The following is a 12,042-nucleotide window of genomic DNA, read 5'->3' as shown; positions in this document are numbered from 1 at the left end:
ACAAATATTGCATAACTAAATGTAAGGTTACTGGATATTAAAGCTAAGATCAACTGTGCTGCAAGATGAACAGATTTGTGCTAAAGAGTGTCAGTCTAATGTGCAGACAGCATAAGTCTGTGCTCACCTTGTTAAAGCTGGGCAGCGGGGTGCCCTCAGGAGGGTTGCTAAAGCTGACAGGATCCTCCTCTTCACTGGACTGATGTGACGGCCGCAGGTTGGGACTCAGGGGGCTCAGTGGGCTGCATGGTAAGGCAGTTGGAGGCGAGGTTGCCGGCTGGAGGTTCACATCAGGACTTTTGGGTGAAGGCAGCAGAGATGTAGGTGACAGAGCGAGGTTGGCCTGGGGAGGGGGGAGAGAAGATCCTGAAGCCTGGGCACTGTAATCTCTTTAAGGACATTGTGTTCAAATGAGATCTATCAAAGAACAGCCCACATTTGCTACACTTATCATAACCAATAAAATAAAATAAGACACATTCTGATATCTGGGAGAGGAAATAAGCTTTGGCAATAAATCAAGCCTGACAGTGTATAAATGAGCCTTGAGAAACATTAAATTTCCCACAAGAGACACAACAACCCTATCAAACTTTTACATTTTGTTTTAAAAATATAATTTTCATACTTTGCAAGTGCTGTCCAAGTAAACATACTTTGCCTCGTTATGCAGGTCATCTTTCTGGTTTTCCTGCTATAAGCACGTCCCCACATTCCCCCTGAGTGCCAGAAACAACATCTGCACACCCTTAAGCAGGCCGACTTTGTCGTCACATGTCAGTTATTACTCAGCTTTTTCAAAAAACATCATGATTAGACATTTTTTCAAGCATTTCACAACCAAATAGCTGATAAAATAAAGGCCTTTCCCCTACGTGTTCTAAACAAATCCTCACTTTTTCCCCCCATTACAACCCCTCTTGTATTTAGCCTGATTTCTATGGCACACAGAACTTTAGTTACTCCCTAAACCCTTGCTGAAATCCAGCAGACCGAGTCCTACCTGCACAGGAGAGAAGAGGAAGAGAGAGAAGCGGCAGCCCTTTTGTCCCATCGCTGCCCACCGTGTAAATTAACAACTAAAGGAACGATGGTGGTGAGTTAGAGCCTCACCAGAGGCTGAGTGGCCGTTGATCCTATTAGGTCATTAATCTGAGCCGATTGTAGCATCAGGACGAGCCCTCCCTCCCTCTCACAGCATGCAAGCTGCTCAGGCACCAGAGTCAAATGAACAGTAGGGGGCAGTAATGCTTTAAACATCCTCGGACTCTAAACTCTTCCTAGAAAAACCTGAAGTATCCTTAGAAAGACTAGATTTCTTTCCTAGTCCCTTGGAAAAAACATGACCAGTATTTACCTGAAGTTTCTCAATGATGGCAGAGTTCCTTGTCTTTACTTTGAAGGGATTTGAGGAAACATTATTTTTCTGCAAGAAAACAGAAAAGAGTTAAGAAACAGACCAAAGTTATGACAACACCCATTCAAAACACGGGGAACTGTTAGAGGTGCTTAAATACAGACATTACACAGGACAGTCCACCTACACACTACAGTGTTTAGCTGAAGCAGCACACAAGTGGAGAAATAATCCACTGCACAACAAAACTGACTTTACTGTGAGCTTATTGTGAGCAAACAATGAGTTTGACCTGCAGCTTCTTTGGTTTAACACAGCCGCTCTCATTCAGTAGCATAAGGATAGAACCTTCATCTTTTTCACATTCAAAATAAAAGAGAAGAAATGCTGTTTTGTCTTTGGCCCACAGAAAATGTTTACATATTCATCATCCTTTAATCTGATAGAATCCGACAGCCATTGATGGAACGTTTTTCTGCCTCACGTAATGGAAAAAGTGTCAAATAATGTGAGAAAAATTTCATATCCGCCTTTGTGGTTCCTGATACACTATATAGACAAAAGAATTGGCCACCTGACCATTACAACAACAAGGACTGTAATGATACTGTACTCAAATACGTGTATTTTAATAAGGAGTGGACCCCCCTTTTGCACCTATTACAGCCCCCACTCTTCTTGGAAGGCTTTTCACAAGATTTTGTAGTGTTGCTGTGGGAATTTGTGCCCATGCATTCAGTAGAGCATTTATGAGGTCAGGAACGGACCCCCATGTGGCTGCCAAACAGAGTAGCGTGGTTCGTCACTTTACAGGACACCTTTCTGTTGCTCTAAGGTCTAGTGTCGAGGCGCTTTACACCACTCCATCCGACGCTTGGCATTGCACTTGGTGATGTGAGGCTTGCATGCAGCTGGCCACCCAGAGAAACCCATTCCATGAAGCTCCTGCTGCATAGTTTTTGTGCTTACATTAATGCCAGTGGAGGTTGAGTTGCTGTTGTTCCTACAAGCTTCCACTTTCTAATAAAATCACTGTGGAATATCCAGCAAGGATGAAATTTCATGAACCGTCTTATTTTAAAGGTGGCATCCATCACATCCATCCACATTTGAAGTCACTGAGCACTTCAGACCCATTTTGTATAACATATGTTTGCAAATAGAGACTGCATGGTTAAGTGCTTTATTTTATGCACCTGTGGCAACAGGTCTGATTAGAACACCTGAATTCAACAGTTAACATACTTTAGTCCATATAGTGTAACTCTAATGGGAGCTTAAAGGTTTGTTGAGCTCACTTCACCAAAGAAAGTTTGGGAATGTTGCGTCTTTGCTGAAGAAGACCATGAGTCGAGATGCGTCCATTGTGCCTTGCCTAAATAAAACTGCTTAAAAAGGCATTTTTGTGGGCTGACTTCTCAGTTCGAGTAAGTCTTTTTTTGTTGTGCACCTTAAGAAGTTTATCATTGGGATTCTGCTCCTTTTTGCTTTCCATTGTACAGGACAAACCTGAAGAAGCTACAGGGAAAGGGTGTTGTCCCATCACCATGGGGTCACCGTAAAGTCATTTTTGGTATGTGATGGTTTATTTCTTTACAGTCATTTGGGTCTACTGATACTTCTGCTTTGTTTATAAAGCCCTACACAAACACTTACGCTTACAATATTGGTGTTCATGTGATTCCTTTAAATTCCAGCTGTCAATCTATCTATCTGTCTGTCTGTCTGTCTATCTATCATAATTTATCTATGCATGCAAGTATAAATGACAGATTTGGATATGAACTTTTTTGCCTTCCTGCCACATCAGGAGTAACTTTAGGACTGTATCAGACCAGTATTAGTGTAAAGTTTACATCCCCACATGCAAATGAGTACGACATCTGAAAGATTTAACTAATAAATAACCAAAACAAATTATTTAAGAAACCATTTATTTTAACATATAACATATTTATAATAGCTAGGTTGGATTATGTATTTTGGTAAGTGTTCTTAATGATGATTGATTGTCCTCTAGTGACTTTATCTACTCATTTTCTCTTCCATATTATTATTCACACACATTTCATGTCTCCTCTTCTCCTGTTGTCTCTTTTCTGTGATCTTTTGTTAATAATCTTATGTTTATAAAGGTTGAAGAGATTCTGTCGTAATCTGCACGTTGACGAGGTTTATTTATGAACGTAATAAGGCTCATAAATATCACCAATAGTACCAGGCGCTATGAGAAACATGCACACGAGGAATAAAAGGACAAAAGGGATCGTCCACCAGTTTATTGATTCCTGATGAATGAATTTTAAAATGATAAAATGATTGTCAGGTGACCCGCAGAGGGGCCGCTCAGTCATAGTCTGTATAGGAACTGATCTCCTCTGATATTCATGGCTCACCTGCCCCCACACACCTGTGAGGGGCCTTGCGTTTTTCTGCCTGCTGTGATGAGAAGACCAGAGGGAGCTGGTGCGGACATGAACCCACCGCTGCTGATTCTGACCATGTTTCCCACCGGTTTGTTTTATATGGGTGATTGCAGGATTTTACCTGTATTACAAGTGTCAGACTTGTTGTGAGAATTTAATAAATTGTGCGCAATTGCTGCAATCTCACGCTGAAGTTCAGCGCTCGTTTAACTATCTCAGACCTAAAACAAGAGGGGCATCAGTTCATACACAACTTTAGAGAATAAATCAGTTGCATTGGAGAACTCTCTCATGATACTGAGTCAAAGCATCCCCTCACACACGTGACCGCAGCTCACAGAGAGGAGGGGGCAGGGCTCTCTGCTCAGTGAGCAGTTTGCTCAGCTCTGCTCATGTAGTCAGAGGGAATGAGCAGAAAACCAGGACTTATAAATTAAATACATTAATAGAAACAAGATAAATAACTTTGGGCTATTTAGTTTGTTTAATAAAAGGACCAAGTAAAACCTGTTCTATAGGAAAGTTATCCTTAAATAGCTTCTGTTGTGATCTGGTGCTATATAGAAAAAAACTATTAAATAAAATTGACTCGACGTTCAAGGGGAGCGGGGGGTGCCATTGGCAAGGCGGGGCGCCCTCCCAATAGAATGGTAGGGGAAACACTGCAGTGTAAATGTTTGTGATACCTGTGTTTAACTATTTCCCTCTGCTTCACTCATTTGATAGGCCATGATGCAGTTTTTTTTTTAATTTCAGTAGAAGAAAGGCAGCTTGTTAAGCTCAGCCAACCCAGCTTTGCTTCAAGGCAGAGGTAAAAAGGTAAATTTCTGATTTCTTTTAACAGTGCAAAGTCTGCTGGGTCGATAATGTAAGGTACAATTAAGTAAAAACAAGCAAACAATTTAAAGTCTGTCTTCCTGTGACCTTTGCAAGTCAATGGATTTGTTGCACTTGGCTCAGTTAAGAAGGAAAAAACATCTGACTTACATCTGATTCCTCATTGTCTTCTTTTGGATTGTGCAACTTTAGGGAACAAGGAGGTCGTCTTCGAAACTAAAAACAACAGGGGAAAATTGTGAACAACACATGGAATCACAGGCAGCACATACCTCATTTTCGGAAGGATAATGTCACATTTAAGCTTAAAGTTACCTCGTCATTTGAGGTGGGCATTGGTAAAATATGACCTTTGAATCTTCCAGCCAGCTCAGCCACAGATGGTTTGGATGGAGAATCCTTCTGTAAAAAAAAAAAAAAAAAAAAAAAGACAGGACTTCCATCAAACAGATACTCCATGCCAACGACAGTCTTTTTATACTGATGAAAGGTTATCTGAACTTTTGCTATTTTGACTAGCATTATCTGAAAGCTCCAATGATTAAAAAAATCCTCAGTCATATTTAAAGTAAAATCTGTCAGGAGAGGAAAAACTGTCAAAATTAAACTAATATGCTGATATTGTTCTGGTACTGAAACACTGCCAAGTATTTTGACTCTGATGAAAACACAGGTAATGTTGAAAATGTTAGTCCTTTGCCCCTGAATAAATAGTCTAAAATAGATTGTGTGCTCCAGATCTTTTCTTTGGATTCTGCCTGTGAGAAGGAGTCCACTGAGTCTTATTTAAATGTATGATTGCCAAAGGTTTGTGTAATTTAGACAGTGTGCAGGAGTCTGCTGCATATAAATCCCACAACAGCTTGTGCCTAGGAGTTGTAATTTTGTTGCTGTGGCATTGAAACAGGTATCAATATCATTGATTTTTTTACAATCATTCAATTTGGTTCAAGATATAGTACTGTAACATCTCTGCTGTCTGTCTTGTTTTAAAATTCTATGTTGCCTCACATGAGTAAAGAGCATAACAGATAAATACATTATCTACACTGCTCCTCCCATTCAGGATTGCAATAGACTGGAATTGATCCCAGCTGTCACTGGGCAGGAGGCGGAGTGCACCCTGGACTGGTCTCCAGTCAATCACAGGGCTGAGGTACAGAGACAAACAGCCAGCCTACGTGCAATCACACCTACGGGCAATTTAGAGTCACAGATTAACCAAAAAAGCATGTTGTTTGACTGTAGGAGGAAGCCAGAGAGCCCACACATGCACAGAGAGAACAAACCTCACAGAAGATGCAATGTCTGACTGAGATTCAAACCAGGAACGTTTTTGCGTTGAGGCCGCCCATGGGGAGGGGGGGGGCTCTCCTGGGCCCAGCCAGATGGGTCCCATGGAGGTCAGGAAAATAATGGTCCATTGTGAAGTTAATCTGTGATAACCACATTTTATATTAAACCTGAATAATAACCACTCTTAATAAAGACATTAAAATGAATTTTACTTATTCATGCAGTAGTAAAATTTAAAAAAATCTTGGTACAGAATTATCTTTTTTTTTTTTTTTTTTTTTTGACAGTGTTTTTACAATGTGTACAAGCACACTGAAATTAACTATTTGGAAAGCCATGCCAGACTTCATAGCTAAGCCACAGTGTGCACAAGTGTCAGGATAACAGCATAAAGTAGAAGGAGCTGATGTAACTTTAGTGGAAAAATAATTAAATAATTGCAAAAAGAGGTAAAAAAAAAAAATCTTTTTACTAAGCTAATTTCTGCTGATACTAATGTCATACGATAATATCGTGCATCCCTACAAATGCCTGTTCTCAGCGTTGGTCTTCCTTTCGTCTCCCCTCTCTTCCTCTTCCTACTGCTCTCTCTCACATGCCTCCTCCGCCTCTCAGATTGTCTCCATCCAGTTACATATCAACTTTAACTCGCTTTTTCTCTCTGAATTGGCCTAAAGTGGTTCATATGTATCATATGCTGATATCACCTCTGTCTCAGCAACTGTGAGAGAGTTCACAGGTTGCTGGGGAGGCTTCAGATAGAGGGAGAAATAGTAGGGACTCTTGTAAAAGATGATGCAAAGATAAAGAGCAAATGCTCTCCTGTTGGTAGGCGTCAGGTGGTGTCAAACTAGATAACGATGTAAGAAAATTTCTGACATACTAGTCTTGAGTTTTAGCGGTGGGGTATCTTGGATGCGTTAATTATGTCATACAAGAATAATTGTCATTCCCGACGCTCAAAATTGGGCTCGAATTTTGACAATGAGCTGCGATGTTGTAGTCGGGCCAAAATCTAGCTGAATTTGTGAAGTCTGAGTCGGCCTTATGTGATTGAACTCGCAACCAATGGCGTGGTCTAAACTCAACTAAAAGTTAAACACAACAGAGGAGAAGCAATCCTTTAATTAATACGGACATTTCAGTGCAAAACTAAAATCAACGTACAGTTGTAAAGTCATGGGTAAACTTTATATTTGTGTGACCTCTCCTTTTCCACTTCCTTTGTTGAAACTGCCCAAGTGAATCAAGAACAGTGGTACAGTACAGCTTAAAACCTTAGATTCATTAAAACCTTTGAATCACACACTATTAAACAGGATTTTGAGTTTAGTGCTTTTAACGAGAAGCATTATTAATGGCTTCCTTCTTCTTAGGTGGGGACTTTCTGAATTCAGACAGATAAAATAACAATAAGCAATCATTGGTTTGTGCATAGATGCATTTCATTGCTTACCAAGAAGTTGCTCTATGATAAAGAACATGTTTCACTTCCTTCTTCTCAGCAGAAAAAAATGCAGACGGGTTGAGAAACAAAGCAGGAAAGGAGAATAAGCAAACCAGTGTGTTGGTTCAGTGCAGTCCTTGGAGGATCTCATCTCTGCTTATTGAGTATTTTGTGGAACAGGAAATGAGCCCCACTCTCTCCACAGCTGCTTAACATCACACTGCAGCCTGTGACATGAGGGACCTGTCCTTGCAGCCCTCCTCTGTTATCACTTCTTGGCCTCCCTTCTTTCAGTCTCTCCCACTATTCCCAGGCTGACTGCTACACTTCCCTCCTCGGCGGTGCTCTTTCATGACTATGAACTCACTTCACATATCTGTGGCCAAAGTGATAAGCTGGCTGATGGCTGCAGGCTGGAATGTGCACAGAGAGACCTGAAGAAGACACTCTGGTGTAACTTCAGGTTTGAATCTTTTTAGTGTAAAGTATTTGGCAGATTTGCATGCTTCACTTTGTAAACTCCTCCCTGTCTCTTCTTAACTTTGACACAGTCATTACCATTGAATTTCATTGACGCTAAAACCTGCTGTCTCTCCTCACAGCTGCCACTTCTGTCACATTTCCTGGGTGTGCACTCTCGGTTCCCTTCCCTGTCTGCGCTGTTTGAGCCGTAACTCATGGAAACACGAATCCTACAAGCTTCACAGATACACACATTCCACACTTTAATCACACGCTTTATTTTCCCTTTCCTCTTTGTTCTCATATGACCTCACCACCTTTCTCCCTCCGCCCTAAAGTATTACTGCATCAGCGAGCCCCACAGTATCTCCGGTAAAGCTGTGTCTGTGTCCAAACCTTCATCCCAACCCTTTTCCTGAGTTCTCTTTTCTCATCCATGATAAATAGTAATCATCAGGGACCACCCACTCTCCACGCCATTATTTCTAACCACTATTTGTTTAACACTTTCCTGTCCTTCAAAAACAAATGCCTCCTTCAGAGCGCAAACTCCAGTCACAACAGCACAGACGGAGGAAGTTGAGGCTTTGTTCGTTTAAAAATTGCTGCTCAGATGTTTTGGGAAAGAAAATCAAGGCTTCAGGTTTCTATTGTCCAGTTTTGTTTTTATGACACACAAGTGGAATGTCTACCAGCCCCATAAATTATACAGCACATCAGGCCTACTTTCTTACTTCTTGTGTGGTTTAATGGTTTTATATATGCACTTTCAGAGCAAAAATGTTTAACACTTGAAATCAGAATGTTTACAGTTAGAAAAGTTGAATTATTATGTTTGACTGACTAAAACTGTATTTTTAAAATATATGCTAACATATGTGGTAGGAGATCAGTTTTCTGTTGCATGTATACACTTCAATCAGACCAGAGTGGACTTAGCATTCTCCACGTTCGGCTTTGAGTCGACTAGCATAAATGCTAAGCCTAACAGTAGCAGTGTTGTCATTTATCTTCAGTTATCACCGTAATCTAGATGTATGGTGTTTATCTCACTTGCACCAAAAGTAAAAATTTGATCAGATATGAAATATACAGAGATGAAAAGTTTGAGAGTGAAGCTTGAGACACATAGACACAAACGTGTTGAAAACATTGTCAATGCCGTTGAGCTTGACCTCAGCCAAGGTCAAGCTCAACTGCATCTATTTTTCTCAGGCCTTTTCATCCCTGGTTATACGACTTGAGATTGCAAGTGGTTTTGGGGCCCTTGGGACATCCACAGCACAACTAGAGGCCTGTGGTACCTACTACCCACTGAAACGATACCCTAGGCCAGTGATAGTCAACTGAAGGCCAGGGGCCACATCAGGCCCCCCACAGTTTCCCATGTTTTAATGTTTTATGTCTTAACTTGTTTTCTTGAAGTCTAAAGAAAACCTTCAACCTAGCAGCTTATAAAACAACATGCCACACAACAACTAATATTTCTGTAATTTGGCATGGTAAACACATACTTATTATTGTTATCTTGATTAAAGTTGCAGTTTTTCACAATAATCAACCAACTAACAGATCAGTCAAATGAAGGGTGTCGGCCTTATCAATTCTTGTAGTTTTCTAAAGATCTTGATAATATATCTCATTTCATCAAGGTCAAAGGGCTGGTTTTCCCATTACAAGTGAAATTCTTGACATCTTGAGAAAACTACTAAGATTTACTTGTTATTACCAGAAAACAGAGTAAAATAAGTCCAGACTCTAGTCCTCATGGGGCTTCTGTAATTTGGAAATGACAAAGTTTCAGACATTAAATAAGGAAGCCAAAAGAAGATTTAAAATGTGTCAGCAGCATGAACTATTCATCGACTTTCAAGATTAATAAACCGTGATTTCAGATTCATTAATAACCATCCATGCACTTTTTCAGTGATCCCTTATCTTTAATGAGCTTCTTTATGTTGAATGAATGCAAATACCTTCCTGACTTAAATTACAGTTTAGTTCAAAAGGTATTGATAATTGGAGCCAATTTATTCATGTTAAAAGTCCGTATGGATCCAGACAATCAAACTCCTGATGTGTCTAGGAGTAAATTGCTTGTAATGTTTTATCTTTTGCAGAGTCTATCAGTCTTTTCATGCATAAAATATATTAGTGAGCTTGAGCAAACTCACTATTTTAATATCTTGCCCCATTTCTTTGTCAAAGTTCACACAAAGATGTATTTCCTCTCAGTTAAACTCAAATGATTTCCCTTACTGTTTCACTGAGATAACTAAAGAGACATCCATTGAGCCATAAAAGGCCCTCCTTTGGTTATCAGTAGTGTGCATAGTTAACTCAGCTGGGACCCCGAGCTCTGTGGAAGAGTGGGAAACTTTGGTTCACTGCAGGAGAGAGGAGGGCAAACTCTATTTCTGGGGCTCTTGGCCTGGGAAAAAGCCCCAGAGCTGTGTGAGCAGCAGGGATCTTAGCTTTGCTCCATAACCCCTCAGCTCCTTAGAGATATACTAAACCACATGAAACATACTGTAATCTCACATACAGTGCAACTGAGCATGTCTAAACAAGGAAACTAAAAAAAAAAAAAAGAGGCGTCTTAAAACACGGCCTAACCCATGTGATTAACATATTTTTTCCAAATACAGGCCCGGGATGATTCTAAAAAAGACAAGAGCTATTTCTGAACTCAGACTTCCCTGGAAAAAGAGCCTTCATGTGTGGGTTGTTTTACACTTACTAGACTTGATGCTATCTGATCTGAATCTTTTTAATTGAAAATTCCTGATTAAATGTGTCAATTAATGCGTGTAGAAAACTGACATGCAATGAAAAGGGAAGAAAATACCAGAAAAAAGAATCTCCCAGTTGGGTTAATTCACCAGTTAGGAAAAGTCTAATCAATCTACCATGACTATTAATCTGGATGTACCTTTTATGCTGCTAAAATTGGCCTGACTCATTGAGCCAAGGACTCAAGAGACCTCACAAGACCTCTGAAGGTGCTTTGTGGTATCTGGCACCAGGACGTTAACAGTAGATCCTCTAAGTTGCAAGGTGGGGCCTTGTTGTTTCAGCAAATCCCACGGGTGCTTGGTCAGAATCAGATCTGGGGAATCTGAAGTTCAAGTCAACACCTTGAACTTCTCATGTTTCTAAAACCATTCTTCAGCAATTTTTGCAACCGTATTATCCAGCTGGAAACAGCCTGTGTGAGCCTGTTTTCATAGGAAGAGTTGACCTTTTCACTTTTAGCACTGCAGAAGCTCTTTGAGGATGTCTGATAAACTTGACGGGCCTTTGCTTCCTGCTAATGAACCCAAATGAATGAGCATTTAAACTCATGACTCTGTCCCTGGATCACACCACTTTTGTTTGGCATCTATTCTATCCTGGGAATCAGGGTTGTCAAGAAAACACCATTTTAAACTTTGAAATGACACTAGTAATAAACTAACAGTGCCTCAGCCTGTTTTAATACCACAGTAAGAAAAACAGAAGTCCTACTGGGCATCTCCTTAAAGACAGACTCCTACAAACTATATAAACTACACATTCCAAGCACAGTTCAGAAAGTGAGAAGGTGATTGCCTACAATTGTTGGTTCAGTAAACCTTCCTCATTAATTAGATGTACGTTTAAAAAAAAGCACTGGTACATTGTGAAGCTGCTCTGACCTACTGATCTAGCCATCACAATTTGGCCAAGTTGGCAGAGCTTCTAATATCCTTGTGCTTGCATATTTTTCCTGCCCTTGATACACATAGGGGAAATTCTGCAAACATCTGACTTCAGCTTTAGTGAACTGGTGGTATCCAAAGTGATACCATGGCAAAGAGCAGTGCATGCCACTTTTCCACCTTTGTCCCTTCCAAACTCCTGCTGTATTTATGTCAAAATGGCACCTTAGCCTCTTACTTGTTTAGCTGTTTTTCAGTCTTCTAACTTCTAAAAGCACTTTAACTCTTTCACATTCACACTCTGATGACAGAGGCTGCTATGTAAGGTGCCAAACTCAGTTAAATTCACACAAATCCAAGCACTGCTGACTGAGCAGAGGAAGCACTTTGTGGCTTAGGGTTTTGTCAAAAACAGAATGACATGCGACCGCAGGAATTATTGTATCAGCGATTACAAAAATTAATGCTAATATTCACATCTGTATTTTGGGCGAAAGTCCACCTATATCAGTCGTAAATATCAGCAGTAAGAAAAAA

At 40.3% G+C, this 12,042-nt stretch overlaps 1 protein-coding gene across 3 annotated transcripts in view; it reads right to left on the bottom strand.

Moving 5' to 3' along the window:
- zgc:153184 (uncharacterized protein LOC751652 homolog) overlaps window positions 1-12,042 on the bottom strand; it is a 34,154-nt gene that overhangs the window by 2,244 nt on the left and 19,868 nt on the right. The window contains exons 2-6 of one of the 3 annotated variants that reach the window (XM_041801495.1): window positions 5,910-6,056; window positions 4,936-5,022; window positions 4,771-4,836; window positions 1,358-1,426; window positions 128-343 (exon numbers count right to left, since the gene is read on the bottom strand). In XM_041801495.1, the coding sequence (XP_041657429.1) occupies window positions 128-343; window positions 1,358-1,426; window positions 4,771-4,836; window positions 4,936-4,956 (372 nt within the window). In that variant the 5' untranslated portion in view covers window positions 4,957-5,022; window positions 5,910-6,056. Of the gene's footprint in view, window positions 1-127; window positions 344-1,357; window positions 1,427-4,770; window positions 4,837-4,935; window positions 5,023-5,659; window positions 5,881-5,909; window positions 6,057-12,042 lie in introns of those variants that run through there. The other 2 variants (XM_041801504.1, XM_041801485.1) reach the window with 2 other exon arrangements.

Source organism: Cheilinus undulatus, linkage group 2 (genome assembly GCF_018320785.1).
Source record: "Cheilinus undulatus linkage group 2, ASM1832078v1, whole genome shotgun sequence".
NCBI classification, from domain to species: domain Eukaryota; kingdom Metazoa; phylum Chordata; class Actinopteri; order Labriformes; family Labridae; genus Cheilinus; species Cheilinus undulatus.
This window is presented reverse-complemented; position numbering and strand designations above follow the sequence as displayed.